This window comes from Myiozetetes cayanensis, unplaced genomic scaffold, assembly GCF_022539395.1.
Source record: "Myiozetetes cayanensis isolate MyiCay16 unplaced genomic scaffold, myiCay2020 scf4, whole genome shotgun sequence".
NCBI lineage: Eukaryota > Metazoa > Chordata > Aves > Passeriformes > Tyrannidae > Myiozetetes > Myiozetetes cayanensis.
Window position 1 is genome coordinate 62,556,934 of NW_026087631.1, and position 21,245 is coordinate 62,578,178.

Below are 21,245 nucleotides of genomic sequence, written 5' to 3' on the forward strand. Positions count from 1 at the left end.
CTACCACTGAGCTCAAGGACTGGCATCAAATTGGGAGCCGAATGTTTCTCTTTGGTTTATTGGGTTCATTTCAAGACAGAAGAGTCGATTCACATCCCTAGATATCAGGAGGACCACATAGCTATTTATCAGTCTTGTTTTCTAAGAGATCATGATCCTTAAGACCTCCCCTTGGACTGCAGGTTTAGAAGAAAGGAGGGTGAGAGGTGATCCCTGATGTAACTTTTCCTGACATCCAGACATGGCATAGCCTTTCTCCTGACACAGATGGGCTTTGGCTCACCCTTTGGGTACTAGTAAGAATAAGAAGTCTTCAGGCTGAAGTGATTTGGATTCACAGCCTTTTGGAGAATAAAAGAAAGAGGTTCACCACAGGAACAAAGAAGTCTCTGTGTGCCCATGAAAAAGGAATTGTGTTTGCTTTCAAGAGATCTAAAAAAAAAAAAAAAAATGCGAGGAACTTCCCTAGCTCTTGTATTCTTATTTGTGACACCCATGCTTTCCTGGGTGAGTAGAGTTATTAGTTACTCACTTCCTCTTCTCCCACTTGTAGCTAATAAAAGAAGGTGATTTTGATGTTAGATGTGAGGTGCTTTGTTCCTTCAATTTTCACAAATCTCATAGCAATACTTTGTTTTCCATCCTCAAGTTTAAAACGTGTAATTCCTAGGTCTGTCTTTATGACTAAACATTCTGTTCCAGGGTGTGTTCCCAGCAGTTAATGCCTTTGTCTCACTGCATAGTTGTTAATTTGGACCTGCACTCTTCTGCATGTATGTTTTGGCACTATATGCCCTATATGCCCCAAGTGGTAGATGAACCTTCCTGGTCATTGGTCAGATGTCCCCATGGCCCCTTTCTATGGCCTTTTACCATCTAGGTTATTACTTAACTAAGACTTCAAATTTTAGTATCCTCACTAGCTGTGGAAGGCCCTTGTAGAACAAAAATATCCAATAATTAGGGGATAGATACAAAATTGCAATGGTCTGTATTGCTACTGCTGAAGGAACTGCTGTTTACCATCTGAGTCATGATGTTGCCATGTGGGACATCCCAGATGGCTTTACTTAAGAAATAAAATCCATCTCTTCAATCACCTTCAGGGAGGAACTGGGCATGTGGCATCCCTAGGTTGAGACGTGGGATGGATTAGGAGTCAGAGCCAGAGTTTTCAGGTGGTGAAAGATGGAATAGATCTGCTTTCCCTTTACTAGGGGACATTCACACAAAACCTCCCCAGAGAAATTAGGTTCTCACAACAGTGAATAGAAAATGTTGCATACAAAATCAAAACACGTGATACAGTCAGTAGAGAAAGATCACTGCAATGAAGATGAGAGATAACAAGTTCATATAAGACACCATTACACAGTCTCTGACCTTATACTTCATAAATGAGGATGGAAAAAAATGGTTATACTCCACAGCTCCAGTATTACCTTGGAGTTCCCCTCGAAGGTGACAGACTGTGATCTGAACCAAGTCTGGCAACTAATTCCCAAAGAACACTGAAAGTATTGACAGATGAAAATGTCGGTGTGAATCCAGTGCTAAAAGCAACATCTTAGAGCTTTTCTTTTTCATTTTTTAGAATTGTCCTAATTTGCATAAAGCTAACACTCATGACTTTTCATAGGAAATTATCTTAACCTGTGTGAAGCAGAGATAGCTATAGACTGATTTGCTGACCTTTTCCCAGGGGACATCGCAGTAAATTCCTCATTTGTGATTTTTTTCTCTGATAGTTCCCAGTAATCTGACTTCCATCTTCATCTTAATTCTCCTATATTTCTTGCATTCTGATTTCAGCCGCTTTAATGTGTTTAATATATTAAGCCCTAAACTGAGTTACTTAACTGAACAGTAGAAATAGGGAGTATCAGACCCAGCATGCATGGGTCTGAGATCTGTTTATATTAGGGGTAAATCCAACACTCTGGGGACACCTCCTCACTTATGAGGACGGGTGACCATCTGTGATGCTCTGGCAAGTGTCAAGAGTAACTACACGTGTATGACAGAAATACCCAGGTTTGTGCATTTAAGTGCAGTTCTTCTGGCATTGCCTAGGCAAGTGTGAAAAAAAGAAAAATCTTCAAATTCTGTCCGGGTAGCTTTTCTGGATAGAAGAGGAGGATCATGAAACCGTGACAAATGGTAACTTTGTGAGATTCTCTTCCAGCTGCTACTTCAAAATCTTTACCTGTGTCAGCACTGGAGGTGCATTTCCTAAAAGTAGTGTCCACACCTGGAGGAAACCATGGTGGGAGGTCAAAGAGGTGCACAGCCACAGTCCTGCCAGTGATTCACCCCTCTGGAATGGAAGCTCTGCCCACCTGTGACTTTGCAGGTCTACAGCAGGGCAAAGACTTCTATTTTCTTCAAAAAGAGGAAATTGGGAGTAGAAATTCAGTAGTCACACAAGTTTGCTCAACACCCAGGAATGTCTTCAAAAATTCATGACACCTCTCCAACCGGTACCAAAGCAGCCACAACACACAGTGGCCTGCACCCCATCCGAGTGCACCACAGTGCATCCGAGCACCCTTTGGACTTCCCAGGGCACCACGATTTACAAAGTCCCAGGCTCAGAAAAGCTGGAATGTGACACAAAGCTGGGTTCAGTGATCTTTGCCAACTGTGCTCCAGATACTGCCTTGGATAATGCCTTATCCAGGCTACTCACTCCCCGTGGCTAAGGCAATGCTGATGAGGAGGAAGGAAAGGAATTTTCCATGAATGAAAATAGGGGATACAACTTGTAGTTAGGAGGATCCCTGAAAAAAAAATGATAGAAAAGCTGCAAGTGGCTCCTTTCTGTCTCTCTTCTATCAGCTGTTCCCACCCAGCCTGGGCACAGCTGAGAATTCAGCCCAAAGAATTACTCAAATTAGTGGCACATAAATTTTTTAAACAAAGCAATCTCTGTTCAGGGGAAGATCAGAGTTGATCTGTGAATTTCCCTCTTTTAAAGCTTTAAAGGTAAATACTGTGATATACTTCAAAGTATAAGGATAAAATGGGGGCAGTAAAATGCTGTATGCCCTCACCCACCACAGATAAACTAGAACTTGACTTTTTAAAAGTTTTCTACACTTGCATGACTGTCATTGATATAACTGAGAAATGTAAAACTGAACAAAACTAAACTACATAATTTTACACGCTTTATTTTTAATACACTGGAAGTCATTGGCAACGTGAAAGTTACTTCCCATTTAGAAGTAACGTGGGAAGACAGATCCTGTTAATAAACCATCCCAGGAATTTCAATTTGTTGCAAAATTATGTCTTAAAAAGTCTTCACTGGTGAAGAGAATAATCCCAAATGATACAGCATTGAACTGCCTTATTTCCTCACAAGGAGAAAATTACAGGGGGTAATTGGGAACAACTCTGCAGAGAGAAAATGTGCAGGGAGGGAGCCCATAAAAATGACAGGAAACTAAATATATAAATACATAAATGAGAGGCAGTAGATGACTATGGGGCAGTAGATGACTATAGTGTAAAGACAAGGAGGGGAAGGAGGGCACTTCAGAAGACCAACTTCAGTCTGGCCAAGCTGATTTCCTGAGGTGATTGGAGCACTGGGCAGTCTCTTGAGGTTGTTTCTGAACAAAGACTATATTTGGGTGCCTTCAGAAGAAGCCTGTTTCCCTCCACTGTCTGCAGGAGGAATCTACGGAGATAAGGTGGCTGGGTTGAAGTTGGCTTTTGTGAGTACTTCCCACAGACTCCAGTTTTAGAAGAGAAGAGAAGACAGAGACCTTTCTGAGGAAAAGGAAGATCCCCAAAGCTCTCAGGGCTCTGTAATCTGTTGGGGCCCTGTGGGTTGCAGCTGGCCCTTTCAGATGCCAGTGTGCTTTTCTGAGGTCAGTAAACTTGCATGTGTGATAGTTTATTTCGTTCATTCCGGAAAAGATGAATACACTGACTGATGAAGGGGATCTGAATCCTGCCCTAAAATTCCACACAAAAGGCTTCAAATTCCTTCTGCAATTGGTTGAGCCCTGCACATTTGGCAGCCTGGAGAGCAAACCCCAGGAACACTCCCTGTTCATTGCCAGGGACAGGACATGGATATTTTCCTGATGATTAGCAGTTACATTCTGATTTTTTTGGATGTAGGGCTTTTTTTTTTATGAGATGTTGAAGAATGAATTCCCATGTGCTATGTGGGAATTAAGGCTCCTTTTGCACTTCCCATCTGAGTTAAGACTCTGGCCTGGTGTCAAAACATCCCTTCCTCTTTGAAACATGCTATGTCAGTAAGTAGCTGATTTTTGCCTCAGCATGCTATAAACTTCTTGGCATTCTGAGGTATTCATGTTATTCCCACTGTAAATTCAGATACTTATAAATTTTTTTGTGCCATTCTTTTCCTTTGTGTATTTTAATGCACTTGAGAGCACTGAAGTGCAGTCCCACATTTCCCCTCACCCTGGATTTACACCAATTTAATCCCATGGGATGTACTTTTGACCCATGCAGCTGAGGTCAACTACAATGTAAGGAATGACAAGGAAGCAGCTGTGGAGTGAAACATGAGAACTCTTCTGCGTGGGATCCCATACCAGAATAGCCTTTGTTGTAAAATTACTGTTGAAACATAATCTCTGAATTTTCTTTTTTTTTTTTCTGACAATTTTCTTGAAGGTGATTAAATCCAAAGACTTCTTTTTCCTTGAGTTTGAAAATAGAGAAATTGTTTTATTTCTGAATTAAAACAGTCACTCCATTTTACTTCTATAAAGGCTCTCTTACGCATGTAACCCTTTTTCTTCCTCTTTTGGTTTTTCTAAGTCTGGGTTTGGAGCAAGATAAATAAAGAATATTGCAATAAAAAGAGGGAGAATGATATGAGAAGTGCTTATCACTACTATTTAAGTAGCTATTGATGTTCACATCCTATGGTCTACTGAAGTTTGTAAAGTATGTTTTATTTTTGTAAAAATATTTCCATGAAGCCTACTCTGTGTGCAAATTGTCACCTGGGTTACCATTCGTCATTTGAATTCCGATGTTGTCTTGCTGCACTGCCACAGGCCATTAACAATATTTGCATTGTTCTGTATCCATATGAAAATGAAGCTTTTAAAAGTAACCTAGTTACCAGGTAAACCTGGTGTTCATTTACAGTGTCCAAAGACAACATTCCAGGGAGGATGTGGCTGTAACACATTAACAGACATTGAGCAGACGACTTCTTGGGGTCTATCAGCAGTCAGGTTTCAGAGGCTTCAGCGGATTTCATGGAGATTTCATGGAGAGCTAGTTTTATGTCATTTTCCTTGCACTTCTCCTGCCATAAGTAAAACTCTGCATCTCAATGCTTTGTTTAGATTTTATTTAATGCTGGCTTTTCTTAGAAGTTTGCACAGATACAACACTGGCATTTTGCAGCTGAGTGCAAAAGAGCGCGATGGATGACTAAAACAAAGTTTAGATTGGATATTAGGAAGAAGTTCTTGGGTGTGAGGGTGGTGAGGCTCTGGAGCAGGTTGCCCACAGAAGCTGTGGATGCCCAATCCCTGGAAACGGTCAAGGCCAGGTTGGATGGGGTTCGGAGCAACCTGGTCTGGTGGAAGGTGTCCCTGCCTATGACAGGGGCATGTGGAACGAAATGAGCTTTAAGGTCCTTTACAGCCCAAACCATTCTGCGATTTTATGACGCTATGGAAGTGACAACGGGACCAAGGCACAGGCAGGGGCGGGCGCTCCTCTCAGCAACGCAAAAAGGGACGCGGTTACCCCGAAATTCAAAAAGCCAGAGGAGGAGGGACCCCTGTTAGCTCAAGCCGCGCACCGCAGAGCAAAGAGCAGCCAGGACCTTGCCTGGACATCCCGCAGGAGATGCCCGGGCCGTGCCCTCCCCGGTCCCAGGGACGGTGACTGACAGCGCCCGGGACCAGCAGGCCTGGGCTGTGGGCGGGAGGCGGCGCCCCAGAAATGGCCGTCGCGGGGCCGGGCCGGGGCCGGCATCGGGGCTGTGGCTGTGGGCGGGCATGGGCGGTGTCGGCTCCGTGATGCGGATCCTGGCCGCGCCGCGGCGGGATCGCTCCTTCCGCCGCCTCTGCGCTCGGGACGAGCCCAGCGAAGCGGCGCGGCCGCCGGCCGGGGCCATGTTGGGCGGCGGGGCCAGGGCGGCCAAGCCGTCCTTCGTGTCCTACATCAGCCCGGAGGTGCGCGGGGGCGCGGGGGCGGGCGGGGAAGGGCTGCGGGAGGGCGGCGGGGCCGCGGCGGACACTGGGGGGACCCCCAGGCGAGGCTCCTCCCGCCCCCTCAGCCCCGGCGGGTCCCGCGGGGAGCGGAGGATCCTGAGGGAGCGGGGACGGTGCCGGGGGTGCCGCCGGGGACTGCGGGGCTGAGCCTCCCGGGGGCTGCCCCGAAGGTGAGGGGGGTGAAAAAAAGCTGAAAAAAAATATTAAGAAATGTCTCTGGCTGGTCAGGGGAGTTGTTTTCATGAGCGGGGACCAGATATCGGGCTGTGGCTGCTCGTCCCGTAAGGTGGGACTTTCCGAACCTGTTGTTCTTATTGTCCCTGAACATCACTTCGCGCTGTGCCTCGGTGAACTCCTTGCTCTCAGTTCTGCCGCTGGAAAGCCCTGGGTCTCCCTCCCTAACAGCTCTTGGCTGTGTGTATCTCTGTGCTCAGCCTTCATATTGTTCTTTCCTCTTGTTCTTGCACTTATTTATTGAAACTTGTGTTGGCGGCTTGATCGAAGTGACCTTAGACTCGGTTTACTGAGGTCATCTTGTTACCAGATGGCATTAGGTCAGTATTATTCTGTATTCCTCTGTTCTTATTCCTGGCAAACAGCTGTTTTAACCAATCCGTGAAAATGAGCCGTATGTGTTGGGTTTTTCACCTCCTCCTATTTCTTTGTAATCTGTGTCAGACTGGTTCTTCTTAATTGTTCGATTCTCATGAGACCTTCTTAAGGAAGAGAGTTTTGTTTATCTTGTTAGTTAGTACAGTCTGTCACTGGTAGGACCTTGGTGAACGCACTGCTTTTGTTTTTCACTGGATCTGAAAACAATCCATAGTTGTTACAACTAAAGTAGCTGTGCTACTGAAAACTTAGGTCCTTAGTTTGTGATAGCAAAACTGGTTCTCTATGTTGTTCAGGCCTGGTGGCATGTAGTTTCATCGTTTTGCTTTAAGTTTCCCCTTTCTTGTATTTTCAAGCAAAAATGGGTGTAAATGAAATGTACAAATATTTCTGGAGTCAGCCAATATGTTCCTGTGTAACATCACTGTTTCACCTTAGGAAAATACCTTGTACAAATGTACAAAATTCAGTTCTCAGGGAACTGAATGTTGTGAAGGTTACAGCTTGACTTGTTGAACTTATTGGATGACATTTCACCACTTAAATGAGTGAAGGGGATGACTGAAGCTTGCTAGAAAAAATGGCTGGTTTGGAAAAGTACAAGTCAAATAGATATAGTGCAAAATAGTAAAATATCAAAGAATAAAGAGTGCTTTAACTTGATTTCAACTGCGGTGATGTAATACCTCAAATATGATCCTGATGGCTGTAGGAACAATAACAGAAGTATTTAATATTGGAAGATGAAGCTCTTAATGAAATACCCTGATTCACTTGAGCTTGCACTCATTAACTCTTGACACATTCCTGCTGCTTTTAGCCCTCTCCTTTTTGGACTTCAATTTAAGAATTTCATGGACTCTTGCAGCAGAAACTTTGTGTTACAGTTGTGACTTCTGTTATAAATTTGGTGTCTCTTTTGCACCTTCAGAAACTCAGTGAAACTGAGGTCTGCTGTGAGTAGCAAGTAAAGCAAATGTGACTCTGCTCTTGTTGACAGTCTATGACTGCCTTAACGGTTACACAGGAAACTGAAGACTTTAGTGGCTTTTTTGAGGATTAGAAAAAAAAAGTTAGATATATGTTGAAAGTTGTGGGGCTATTTGGGTATCTGGAAAAAGTACACTGATTAAAAATCCTACAGTAAGCAGAAGTGAGCATCTCTCAAGGAACTATATTTTTTATACACCCAAGAAAAAATAACTTTCTGAACATGGGTTTCCTGTACAAGTTAAGTTTCATGTAGCTGAGTTTTTAAAATGGAGCTAGACTGATCGAACAGTCCTAATTCCTAATATTGGAATATTAGGGGCAATTCCTAGTTCCTCATATGTGGAGCATAGTTTGGTCAGCTGGGAAATTTGATCAAGGTAGTGTTAACTTCAATGTGCTCAGGGAGGAGTATTGGCAACAGGTGTATTCAGCATGCTGCTTCCTCTGGCAGGTCCTGTCAAAAGGTGGGAAACAGCAGTTCAGGGACTTGATGAGCTTGAGGTTACATCTGGGTAGCACTGGAGTTAATGGTGGACTTCTTGCTCAATTTGCAGAGCCTTGCCTTGAATCTCATTGTGCTTCTGACCTGCAGCACAAAGATTTCCTGTCAACCACTGTGCAACAGAGAGCAATATAGTAGTGTCATTCTGTAGCTCCCCCTTTGCTTGTAGCCTCCAGGTTCTCTGGACTTGTCCTTGTTTACTTGGGAAGTTGTTTAAGACCTTAAGCTGCCCCTTCTAGGTTAGGGGAGCCTTACAAATAAGGAAATCAACAGGCAGAGCTGTGTTTTGGTTTAGCGCCTCTTATTTATCCCATCTTCAGATTCTTGAGGGGCACAGTAGGCAGTAAAATTTAAGTTAGCTTTAAGGTGCTCTGTGTGTTTGATTGAGTAAGAAAAGAAACAGGAACACTGTTGGTGTTAATATATGGCCACATGGAGGTAAAGAGTGAAAGGAAAATGCTCTTTATTAAAGAAACAGAAGTATTTTCTTCTGTGAACCCCCAGAATGTCTGGAAAAGCAGTGTTTTTGATGTCTGACTAAATATAACCTAGTTATGCTCTGCTTTATGGAACCACAGATCAATCAATGGTCTGTTGAGAGTGAGACTGTAGGATGTTGATATTAATGACACACTTCCCCTCAGGACAGACTTGGCTCCCCTGCAGGAAGTGGGGTGAATGCTAGGGTATAAAGTCAATGTTTTGACATGTCTGATCATAGACTTGGAATATTTGTCTATGGAGGCACAGAAACAAGAACCACTGAATTACTTCATGATTTCTAACTTTTTCAAACTTTCAAAACTGAGGGGATTTACAGGGCAAACAAAGTAGATCGTATTTTCCTAAAAAAAATCTTAATTTGGATAAAAAAATAGCTATTAAATTTGATTTCAAGCTTAAAGTTGATTTTTTGTGCACGTGCATTCTTTAGAGTTAAATCCTTCGTGTTAATTATTATGGGATGCTATTTCATGTGTTAGCCCTTAAACTTCAGAAGATGTTATTCTGCTCCACACTGCCTGTCCCTGAAACGTGGAGTACACCACAGACTGCTGAGGGTAATTTTCATACCTCTTGTGCTTTGTCTCTCATGGCCTGCACATTTGTTAGCTCATAGCCACCACAAGTACTTTTTGCTTGCAAATCTTGTTACAATATTTTGTGTTCTGTAGTAATCACTCTTGAAATAGCACAATGCTGCTTCAAAACTGCAGTGGTGTAATTAAAGGGTTAGTGGTATATGGAATAGGAGTTATTGAAGAGGACAGCTGGGCTGACATGGGGGAAGCCAGGAGCTGATGTCAGAGGAGATGGACAGGACAATGTAAGGAAGGAGGAAAGGATAAGAGATGAAACGGACATGGAAAACATGCGCTGTGATCTAATGGACTGTTGAATAATGGAGTGAAAGGAAGGGAAATTAGCAGTTAGAGATTATTTTCTGCAATGTTATTAAAGTGTAGTAAGTATATCCTCTGGATTGTATGGCATACAACATAGGACTAGGCTTGTGTGACAATAAAGAAAATACCAAGTCCTTAATATGGTTTGTTTCTGAATACAAAGTATATGCTATGCATTTGCGCAGGTATTTTCCTTTTTGTGTGACATTGTGGTGGAATTGTTAGGCACAAGTTTGATTTATTTTACGCAGGAGCACTGTACCTCATTTGTTGGAGCACCACAACCAGCTTGCAAGTATTTCAGTACACAGTTCAACTTTCACAACTGATAACTTTCCTAACTATACATTTATCTTTCACCCCTCTTTTGGTTTTTAGTGAAGTAAATATGAAAAAAAAGCAGTTGTTCATAGCAAATCTCACCATGATGTAGAGCTTCACCATGCAGAGCTTACTTGTGGAAAACTATATAAAAACATGAAAGTATCCTGTGTCCCCACAGCTCTACTGTTTACTGTCAACTTTGAAAGAATGTACTTTTCAGCCAACACTTTTGATACCCTGAAAGTGATAACTGGTTCCTCTATTATTTGAATCTTCGAAACATGTTTTCTCAGTATGTTTACTAAAAATCTTACTTCTAATTGTTGGAATTACCTCTAGCACAAATGTCCATGTATGGATAAATGGAGGCTCTGCTGTGGCTATGGTGGGTTCAGAGTTTATGGCATACAATTTGCAGCAGCAGACCGTATGCATGGTCTCTGCTGGGAGTGATGAGAAACATCCAGTGTCAACAGACTTGTATCTATCTATCTATCTGTACATTGCAATACTGATTAAAAAACAAATATCCAGATTTTCTAACAGGATCTGTGTTCTAGTATGCAGGGAATGTTTTTCTGTCTTTTCATATCATATCTGCTGTACACAGTTGTTTACGCCCATGTGGAGTGAGAGGAATTGCTCTCAGTTGTGGTGAGGCTGTAGGACAAAAAGCAGAACTCGCGTGGGATTCCTTTCCTCCTCCAACTGTTAGGACCCTTTTAATGAAGCATAGCTGCTGCTTGACCTTGCTGCCCTGAACTTGATGTTGCCTCACATGTGCCTTCAGCACTTGGGGAAGACCTCCCCAGACAGATGTGGGGAAGATACACTTGTCTCTTCAAATATATATGTTTTTTTTGTGGAGAGCTGAATGTAGCCCCTGGGTATTGCAAACTGTGCAGTTGTTCCTCGTACTCAGGTAAAAATCAAGATGAGAAGAGGTGAGCCTTTCCTTAAGAAAAACAGTTTCTGTATTGTGTTTTCTCCCCTGCCTTGAGGCAGAGAATCTGTGAGCACTGTGGTGTCTCCTTTTCCTGGCATTTCATGGTTTTATAGGGCAGTCACCTGAAATTGGCTTTGAACTAGCTAGGAGGAGTATGCATTATGAATTAATAAGGTGTCGGCCTTACATGTCAGCCTGAAGTTGTGGCATGATTTGGTACTCTGCACTGTTACAACTGATAATTAAAGGGCATTGCTATAATACCTACCACTGTTCCAGAGCCTGGAAAAAGGACTGTAGCACAAGGTGAGTGCACAAGTGAGAAGCATCTTTGAGGAAGAAGTTTCCAAAACCCTCAGCAAAGTCAAGGTCTTTGTCTCTATAGTATCTGAAGCAATCAACATTAATTTTCCTCATTTGTGTGGTGTCCTATGGGTGTCTTCTTTTGGCTGTGGCTGCTAGTAGGGTTTCCTGTGTTGTATCTTGAGCAAGAAGTGACAAAATGATGCTTGGGATACTCAAGGGAAGCTACAGATGTGCCTGTATAGATCTATAAGAAGTATCTCTCTAGAGTCTGCATGGCTTTCTGTGTTAACATGTGGAAAGTGCTTACATGCTTAGCTTCAACAAATGGTCAAAGGGAATCTTCATTCCTGAAGTCCAAATATGTTTAGTAGCTTGTGGAAAAGGACAGATTTACTCCTGCTGCTTCCCTTTCGTTTCTGTGCTCATCTGACCTGTTGATGAGCCAGTTCTGCTGACAGTGGGCACTAATTGCAAAACCAGATGTAGCACAAGTACATACATCCCAGCTGATTTTATGAACCAAATTACCTCACCATGTAATCAGACAAATGCAGGGATAAAAGAACTGGATGGGAGACTATGAACCTGTGACTGATTAAAGGGATGTTGAACAGCATGAACTGTAGTTGTCAGCAGGCTCTTAAGTTAGTGGTAGGATCTCTGTTGCCCCAAAACTTAAATGTGTGTTAAAAATAAAGTTGAAACAGAATGGAGATGGTGGCTAAACGTGTGGTTTCCTGCACAACTTGCACTGACTCACCATGAGTTAACAACGTATCTTCCTAAAGATCTTTGCCTTCTCCCTGAGAAGAGCAAATACAAATTTTTTTATCTACAAAACATTACTAGAATTTAATGTATTTTTTGTACCCTCCCTGGGAAAATGAGTGCCACAGCATGGGTTCTTTGGCAACATTCATGGCTTGCAGTCTAGTTATCCCTAGCATACGTGTCTTTAATATGTTTATTAATTCATTATGGGACTATAAATGTTGACTTTCAAATAGAACTGTTCTGTACACTCAGCTCTTGAAAGCTGTTTAATGTTGCAGGGATTCTGCCTATAGTAAGCACTTCAGTGAGTGGGGTTTTGTCAACAAAGCACAACTGGATTTTACAAGGTGGTCTCAGTGTTTGTCTGAGGTCTCTAATCTGCTGTGATGGAATCTAATGAAAATTCTAATCCCTTTTAGAAGATTTAACTTGTAACCAACACCCAGAGCACCTGTTCAAAATTATTTGCCTTGGACATCTGTTATAAAAGCTTCATTGCATTTTAGCAAATGGGTGTAAGCATAAAAAACTTCCTTGGGGTCAAATTTTTTTTCCTCAGGTCTTATCTGCCAACAGTAACATAAAATGCTAGTCATGGCAATGAGTTCAAACACTGAAATCTGGTTAATATACTGCTTTACTGTTCTGTAGCAGTGATTGTTGGCATTCAATTTCTGAGCAGCGTTGCATGTAGCTGCACACAAAGAGTGATTGTATAAGGTATGGCTATTAAAGTCACTGGTAAATCTGATGTTTAGCTTAGAGCTACCAGTGGTAAGGAGGCAACACTGGAGAAAGAGTAGTGTGTGCATATCTTCTCTGAATGCAGCAGTGTTTACCTTAAGCTACAGTAATTTTTTAGCTGACAAGTGTGAACTTTGATTAAAATCTACTTATACAACATCCACTCTTGGAAGTCAAAGGCAGCAAACTGTGTTTTGCTTTCTGCATTAGCTGCCACCTGTAGTTATGGATTTCTTTCTTCTCCACCGTTTTAATTCCATAACCTTTATTCAGCCTGTTGTGAACATCTCTGCTGTTCTCACGACATGATTTCCTGGTGGTTTTAGCTTTGCTGTGCAACCTTCAAACTTTGTTCTGGGTCTTCTGACTGTTGAGGGCAAGTGTTTATATGAAGGACAGGGGGGTTTATTTTTGTACTCTCAGGGGCTTTTGTTTCTCTGTATTTAATCCAGCAAAACTGTTATTGCTTGTATCTCCCTTTGATTGCTTGCCTTGATTTGCAGTATCTGACTCTGGATGCTGGTGACAAACTAAAATTAGCTTGCTTACTGCTGTGGCCCCGGGGGTGTTTCTAGTTAACTAATAGTTTTCCAGAAAGACTCCAGTGCGTGTGAAGTGATCAGACTTGGAGAAGGAAGTTCTGAACTGGCTGAGCAGGAAGGGTGTAGCATGTCCTCTAGTTTATTAGTCTTTTGGCTGGAGATTTTAGCCCAACTATCAGTGCCGTAAGACTGAAATAAGCGATACTGAGAACGTTCATTTTATGCAGTTTAGGTCCAAACTTAAGGATATCCCATCACTGGTTTTTACCTCTTGGCTCTGAGATACTGAAATCCCTTTCATATCGTGTTAGTACTTCTTAAGTAACTTTTTGTCCTTTGATTGAAATAATACACGTAAGAAAAGCAAAAACAGGTAGTGATGGGTGAACCTTGAAAAATTGTGAAGGATGCATTAGAAAAAATAGTAAGTCATATGTGGAAAAGCTTATGAATGAATTCTGGGAGATGGTGTTGTAATACTAAGTTTGTGCTTATCCATTCAGGTGTGCTGAGAGCGCTTAAAAAGTATTTGTAATGCTTTATTTCTGCCTGTTACTTATACAGATAATACATTTTTTCTGTATGTGTGTTCAGAAATGCATGTAACTGTCACTGTGGGTGGCAAATCACTTAATTATTTAGCTAATAGACAACTGACATTTAGTGTAAGGATTACATTGCAAACTTACTCTCTTTTGTATAGAAGGCGTTTTCCTTAATTTTAATTTGCATATTTGCTAGAATGTGAGGTGTTAAAGAGGGAGAGTATGGTTATTTACAGCATCTGTTGAAGGTAATAATTCAAAGTAATAATTACTCTTTCTCTCTTTAGGAAATACACATAAAGGAACCCATAGAAAAGGAAGTAAATCCTCGTTTGTTACCAGGTAACTATTGTATATGTTTTTGTTTGTTTGGGAACTGAAGACAAGAAGTAGAGGAAACTTCCTTTCTAGTTGCTTTGCTTCTACTGAGAGTTACTTAGGCCTTTTGATGCCTCATTTACTGTTTAGACTTTTTTTTTTTTTTCATTTACAATTATTTCTTTTTAAAAAATGTTTTCCAAGATCAGGAAAGACAAAATACCAGTAAAAGTTTACAATAAACTAGTATTGTTGGATTGGGTTTCTTGCATTTCTAAGAAAGACCAAGAGTTTGTCTGATTATACCTATTAAAACTTTATTTTCTTAAACTTGAAGTTCAGTTCTTGTAAATTCTAAGACTAGATCTTCGTTGACCATTATTTATGCAAACTTCTGTTTGCAAACTTTAAAATAACCCCAGTACCTGCTAAATAAGCAACATCCTCAGTCAAAGCTATGAAAAATTAACCATGATGAACTTGAAATAATTAACTCAAATGTTTCAGCATTCTTAGAGTTTAACAGAAAGGAAAATTGGAAGAGTTAACTTGTTTATTGACTGAATACTCTTTTTTGTGGTCTGTTTTTATTTTTTCAAGTACACACTAGCAAGGTTGTTCTTTGCAACTCTGTTGTTCTTCTGCTGCTTAGAGTAGGCCATGACAGAGGTACCTCTGGTTACAGAACTCCTAAACATCTGCAGTTTGGGCCATCTGGAGTAATGTGTATAACCTGGAAGGCTCTCAGCGTGCTGATTCAGGAGCTGCCTCTTAGTGGTTTTGTGTCACAGTGATGAAGTCTTTTCAGATGAGTTCTGAGAATGTGTCAGGAAGTTAATGCTGAGTTTAAGATAGCAACTGAAACAATTCACTTACAAATGTCAGTTATGTTGCAAGTCAGTGTTTCTTTTGTACAGGTGAACTGCTGCTTTGTGAAGCAAGCACAGTGTACAAGTATACACAAGAAGATGGGTCAAATCGCGGCACCTATGGGAAACTCGTGTGCACAAACTTCAAGATTTCTTTCCTTGACGATGATTCTGCTTCAGATGATAATGTAGGAAAACGAGTTTTCTAATTGTGACCAAACAGGCTCTGAAGCATGCAGTGTGTCTGAATAAATAATCACGTTTGTTTTGTATCCCTGTGTAAGGGAAAGATCAAGTGTTTTAATGCGTGCAGATTAATCTACATGTGCATCCTCAAGTTCTTAAGACTACTTCAAGTAAAAACATTGTAAGCTTAATGGGGACACTTACCTTAGACATAGTTTATAACTATTGTGAGTTGCTGAAGCTTAAGTTAAAAGAATCTATTGTTTTGAAAATTGAATCAACTGTTCGTTTAAACCCAATTTCTGACTCCTTTTCCCAGTAGCAATTGTGGAAGTGTGAGTGTCAAACATAGCTCTGGTGCTGGATAACATCTGCCTGACTTGACTTGGGCTACATCTGCAGAATTACTTCAGGGCTGTACAAAACAGAATAAACTAATGCACAGTGGAAATGCTCTAGATAATTTGTGTGGCTCACTGAAGCTCTGAATTATTCCATTCAAAGTCAGGTGTTTACTGAAAAGACTTAAAAGTCTGGTGCTGTTGAGCTTGCAAAACAGTGAATAAGCTAAAAGCTTCTCAAATCTTAAAAATTATTTCCATCTTGTTTCCTTTGGTTTAGATGCTCAAATTGAGCTGTCAAAGGGGAATTATAATGCCACACCTTTTTTGATATGCTTAAACATTGAAACAGTTTGGTCCATTTAGGTGATAAAAGTGACAGGATAGCCTGGTATGTGGCTCTTGGGTGCAAGGTGATCTCAACAGTGAAGAACAGTGAGAATAATATGATCCACACATTGATTGTAGACAGAAGTTTCTTGGGTTAAAATTTCATGAAGCTATAGTGTTAAAACTAAGGCTTCTGCAGCCAAATTCAGATTTTAGGACCTTGTGGAATTAAGACAAAGTTGTGGAGTTTTCTAGCATAAATCTCAAGTGATGTGGAAATAGTTGGTAATTAGTGTGGGAAGTTAGTAATGACAGTGCTACTTTCTGTTCTACCCCTAACTTTAGACCTTGGTCTTGTAGTATGCCAAGTCAACTATATTTCTTTTAACAAAAATTTGGTATTGGCCACGTGATTCAGAGTACTGCAGACCTGAAAGTAACGTGAATAAAGTTGACTCTGTTCACAGCAAAATATAATTTACTGATGTAGTGTACATCAGCCTTTTGGTAATAATATTTTACATAACAGTGTTTAATTGTGGTGTCACTCAAATGCCATTTTTTAACTCTGAACTTGTGGAATGATAAAAGTATGGGGAACTCCAAATCACTTCAAGTTTGGTGACACAGTAGATAATCAGACTGTGTGTGTCTTCACTTTATCCAGTGATAAATCTGGCTATGATGTTGGAATATTCTTGGGATGCTTGTTGTTTTAAGAGGCTTTGTATTTCCTGCCAGGTTCCCATAGCAAGGAAACTTGTCACAAATGGGCTTGGATTACATCAAGTTACTGTATTTCCTGTTTACTGGGATGATTCTAGTTTGAAAAGTGACTCTCAATAGAAATGCATGCTTTGAAGCTATTGGAAAAGTAAAACCTCTATCTACATGTCAAGCATGGCTGAGACTTGAAAGAACTGTATCTGCAATTTACAAACTGTGTCTGTGTAACCTGCATCTGTCTGTGTTTTAATAACTATTGTTCAGTGTTCTGCCTTACACAGCTTATAAGAATAAGAAGTGATGCTGATATTAATGTACTGAATGCATCCTTTGCTTGTGAAAAAGTGCTACTGCTTAGTAGTGTGACATTTCTAAGAATTTTTTCTTTAATGTTCTAGGAGCCAGAATTTAAGAATAAAATTGTAGGAGAAAATGACATAACCCTGCAATGTGTAGATCAAATCTATGGAGGTAGGTCAGCTTTTCTCCTCTGAGGTGTTTTGTAGCGCTCCTTTTACAAGTACGTAGTTTTTAGAAAACTGATAGATTTGTCACTTTGGAAACTAGGATTGGGTAGTCTAGAACAAGCAGCTGTAGTTGTATTTAATGATGAAATGACAGATAGGAAATCTCTCAAAACCCAGTCTTATCCTTCAAGCTTGTCAAATTAATTTTAATTTATTTGACTGAATTAATTTGATTAATTATCTTGCTGGGAGAGACAGAACAATTCCTCCAAAGTACAATGATTCAAACTAGAGAGCGTACCTCTGTGAAAAGGCTCTTAAGTTTGGTGCACAAAGATCTTACAGCGTATCAACTATTCCTGTAAATGTGGAGGTATTCACTTCATTTGAGCAGTAGCACTGCAGAGCAGTACAGGTACCAAATTCCCAGGCGATACTTCTTGTTTGTCTAAGGGAACTTTGTTTTACAAGATCCATGATATCTTCAAGATATTAAAGGAGAGAAAAAACGAGATTTTAATTTTCAGGTAAATCAAGGAGTGCTTTGCAGCTGGTTTGCTACAAATTTGTTTTCTACCTTGTATGAAGTAATTTGAGGGGTTCAAAAGAAAAGGTTGAGTATATTAATACAAGGGTGTCCTATTCTATGTTGTAGGATAATTGTTTTCTCTTGCTAAAACTCGGGTTTGAATTAGTTTATTGAGAATTCTGAAGAGTCAAGCAGGTACAACTATATCAACAGATGGCACATATCTTTTTGATACTTACTTAGGCTTTTTAATTTTACAGTTTATGATGAGAAAAAGAAACTTCTAACTGGACAACTGAGAAAATACCCAGAAAGGTTAATTATCTACTGTAAAGACCTTAGAGTATTTAATTTCTGCCTGAGATACACAAAAGAAGAGGAAGTGAAAAGAGTAAGTATAGTAACTTAATTTGTTTTTCTGTTTTTAAGCTCAGTGTTGGGTGTTTAATTTTAAGGATGAGAGAAGGGTGAAATTCAACATGAGAGATCCCTGAAACTTTAAGTAATTTTCTGATCATTTAAAAAAATTTGCTCTGATCACCTCTGAGAAAGTAAAAGACTGATTTCATTAAATGTCATTATGTGTAGCAGTTAAAAGATCAGATGCATTGGCTCTTTAAAGAAAACTGGAACTTTAGAGTGCTACAGGAAATCAGCTTCAGCTCAGGCAAACTTGTAAAGCTGTTCTATTTGTGATGTGTAATTTCACTATATTTTAGACTTCTTCCTTTTTCTTATGAAAGCTGTTAGTCTCCTGATAACTTCAGTTCTTTTGATAGGTTAATCTGAACTCCAAACTAGGAGTCTACTGGTTTTATTTGAATATGAGTAATTCTGGAAGTTGAACATATATTATATTACTTAGGCTAAGTAGGTATAGTGTCTTGCATACCACAGAGAAAGCTTACTAGAAGTCAGTTTTCAGCTGTTGGGGATAGAATCCATCAGTTTTGTTTAAAATCTGGATGGAGGAGGTGGCCAAAAAAAAAAATCACATTTTTAACACTGACAGTCTGTGTTTGGGTGTTAATTTTTGGTCCTTTTCTAGATCGTCAGTGGTATAGTTCATCATAGCCAGACTCCTAAGCTGCTTAAACGTTTGTTTCTGTTCTCTTATGCATCAGCTGCCCCAAACAACTCAGGTAAATATCTTTCTATTTTTGATCTGTTTGTTGCATAGTTAGTTCCTTAAGCAGTCTGGGATGTTTAGTATTTGAGTGTGTGCTTGGCTTCTGACTCTGCCCTGCTGGCAGATAGTCTCAGAAGGTTAGTTTTCCCCTTGTTAGACTTGTTTAAAATCTCTAAACTGTCTGCTGTTGGAGTCTGTGTCCTTCAGGTAGTTGAACAGAAATTTTCCAAGCAAGAGTAGCACCCCGGACTGAAAATTTACTGTGACCAATATGTGCAAGTGCTTTTCACGTGGTTCATCCTCAAAATACTTTGTGTATTTTATCAATGTGGTTTTTCCTGTACTATTGCTGTGAACCAAACTTCCTGCTCCTAATTCTGAAATTATTGCATTTGCAGTGGCATCGTATCGAAAAAGTATTTCCCTTTTTTGCTCTCATTTGCAAGCAATATGGTGCTTCCAGGCAACTGCAAAAAAAGCATAGGTTTGCATAGCAAGATTCTGGAAGACATCTCACTTCCTCAGAAAGCTGATTTATTACATAATCTTCCCTCTTAATCAAACTGGGCTGAATAATAAAATAAGCTGCAAAACCGAAGATAAAAAAGTAGTCAGCACGCTTTCTAGCATTCCACAGTTCAGACTTCAGTAGTGCTGTTTTGCATTAGTAACCTGATCCTCATTGCACCAGCAACATCTATTCCTTTCACAGAGGGAAGTTTTGATGTGTGCAAGGTATTAATAGGCAGTTGGCAAAATATGTCAAGGAATTTCAGAATCACTGAGATTAGAAGAAACCTCTGAAGCTCATCTAGTCATGTTCCTGTCCATCTGCCCTTGTTCAGAGTAGGGTTAACTCCAGCTTCTTACCAGGGTCATGTCTGGTTGGGTTTCAGATACATCCACAGTCCTTCTGGACATTTGCTGCAGTTCAGGTTGTGCATAACTGCCTTTTGTCATGTCACTTAATCTAAAATCATCTTCTGTGTTCTTCTCCCATGCTTCCACTCCCAGTCAGGTGTTTATACACACTGGGAAGATTTCTTCCCGCTCTGTGCCCCTGCTGAGCCTGCTTCTCTGCAGCCTGAATGATCCTGGCTCTGTCTCTCCTCATACCAGGTGCTTTGAGCCCTTCAGTGAATACAATGGGCCTTCACTGGGCTTGGCCCACGAAGCCCGTGCCTGTCGTGTAGTGGGGAGCCCTTCAGCTCCCCCTTCAGTTTTGCGGGCTGAGAACAATGGTCACTTCATTCAGGTGGTAGGCAGTGGATTTCCTGACGCAGCCCAAGAATACGCTGTCTGCCTTTGCTGCAAGGGCACGTTGCTGGCTCAGGTCGTTGCTGCAGGCTTTACCTGTAACTGGTGTTCGGTTTCAGCTACAAACATCAGAAAGGCTAAGCTTTTCCAGGGAGAGACGGGGCAAATGTGGGAGAAGCCTATTCTTTATAGCAACATTGAAGTGCTGTGCCAGAATTCTTTCATACTTTAATATCTGTTTTCAGTAGTAAGTGTCTAAGTCTCATCCTTTATGAAATTTACAGGATAAACCAAGTAAACTTTAGAAATTTTTTTTTATGCCTCTTATGACCTGGTACTTTTAAAATTGTAACTTTTCTGTAAGAGCTCATTAATAATGTTCTCTTTCAAGCTGTACATTTTTCATGAACCGTATCTTCTTACAGTGGAAAGTTTCAAGTCGCCTTTGTGTCTTCGCTGCAAGTTCTAGCTGTGTTTGGTATTTCAGGGTTAGCTGATGTTGCAGGATGTTACTAACTATGATGTATGCCTAAAACAATTGACATTACTCCATAAATTATATGGTTATTATACAAGATTTGAGCTAAATCAAGCTGCTGTCATAACTGTTGCTGGGGTGGCTAAATATAATTACAGGAAAGGTTCTCAGCTGAAATTACTGAGACTGAATTGATGTAATCAATTTTCTGCTCTTATCGAGTGCCTGAGATGTTCTGTTCAATGCAAAACTCCATGATAAAAGAATGAACTTTGAATGAAATGTAGTATCTGAATTTTTGTAGAAAGGTTTTTGGTATGACTGTGAGTTCTTCATTTAAAGCTGTATTTATTAGATGCCAGTCAGCAGCATTAGTATAAAATGGTATTTGCTGCACAGTATCCTGGATTTTAGACCGGATGTGAGGACAACTTCAACTCCATGGGAGTTCTGTGAGAAGTGATTATTTCCTATAGAAAAAACTATTCCTGAAGTTATTAGTCACAGCAGTATTTGACAAAAGGTGTCTTGTTAAAGATCAGACAGAGACAGTGTGGTGTACAAAAGACATTTTATCTTTGACTTTCTGTACACAAGAGGTTTTGCTTCCTTACCTTAGTGGCAACCAACTCCATTATATAGGAATGCTTTTGTGTTAAGAGTTCCTGATAGTCTGCAAAGTTAACATTATTGA

At 40.4% G+C, this 21,245-nt stretch overlaps 1 protein-coding gene across 1 annotated transcript in view; it reads left to right on the forward strand.

Moving 5' to 3' along the window:
- The first annotated feature begins 6,032 nt into the window (after positions 1–6,032).
- The window catches only part of MTMR12 (myotubularin related protein 12), a 32,577-nt gene continuing 17,364 nt past the window's right edge, over positions 6,033–21,245 (forward strand). The window contains exons 1-6 of the mRNA XM_050329227.1: positions 6,033–6,188; positions 14,209–14,263; positions 15,157–15,296; positions 17,090–17,162; positions 17,948–18,078; positions 18,736–18,829. Of these exons, the coding sequence (XP_050185184.1) occupies positions 6,033–6,188; positions 14,209–14,263; positions 15,157–15,296; positions 17,090–17,162; positions 17,948–18,078; positions 18,736–18,829 (649 nt within the window). The remainder of the gene's footprint in view (positions 6,189–14,208; positions 14,264–15,156; positions 15,297–17,089; positions 17,163–17,947; positions 18,079–18,735; positions 18,830–21,245) is intronic.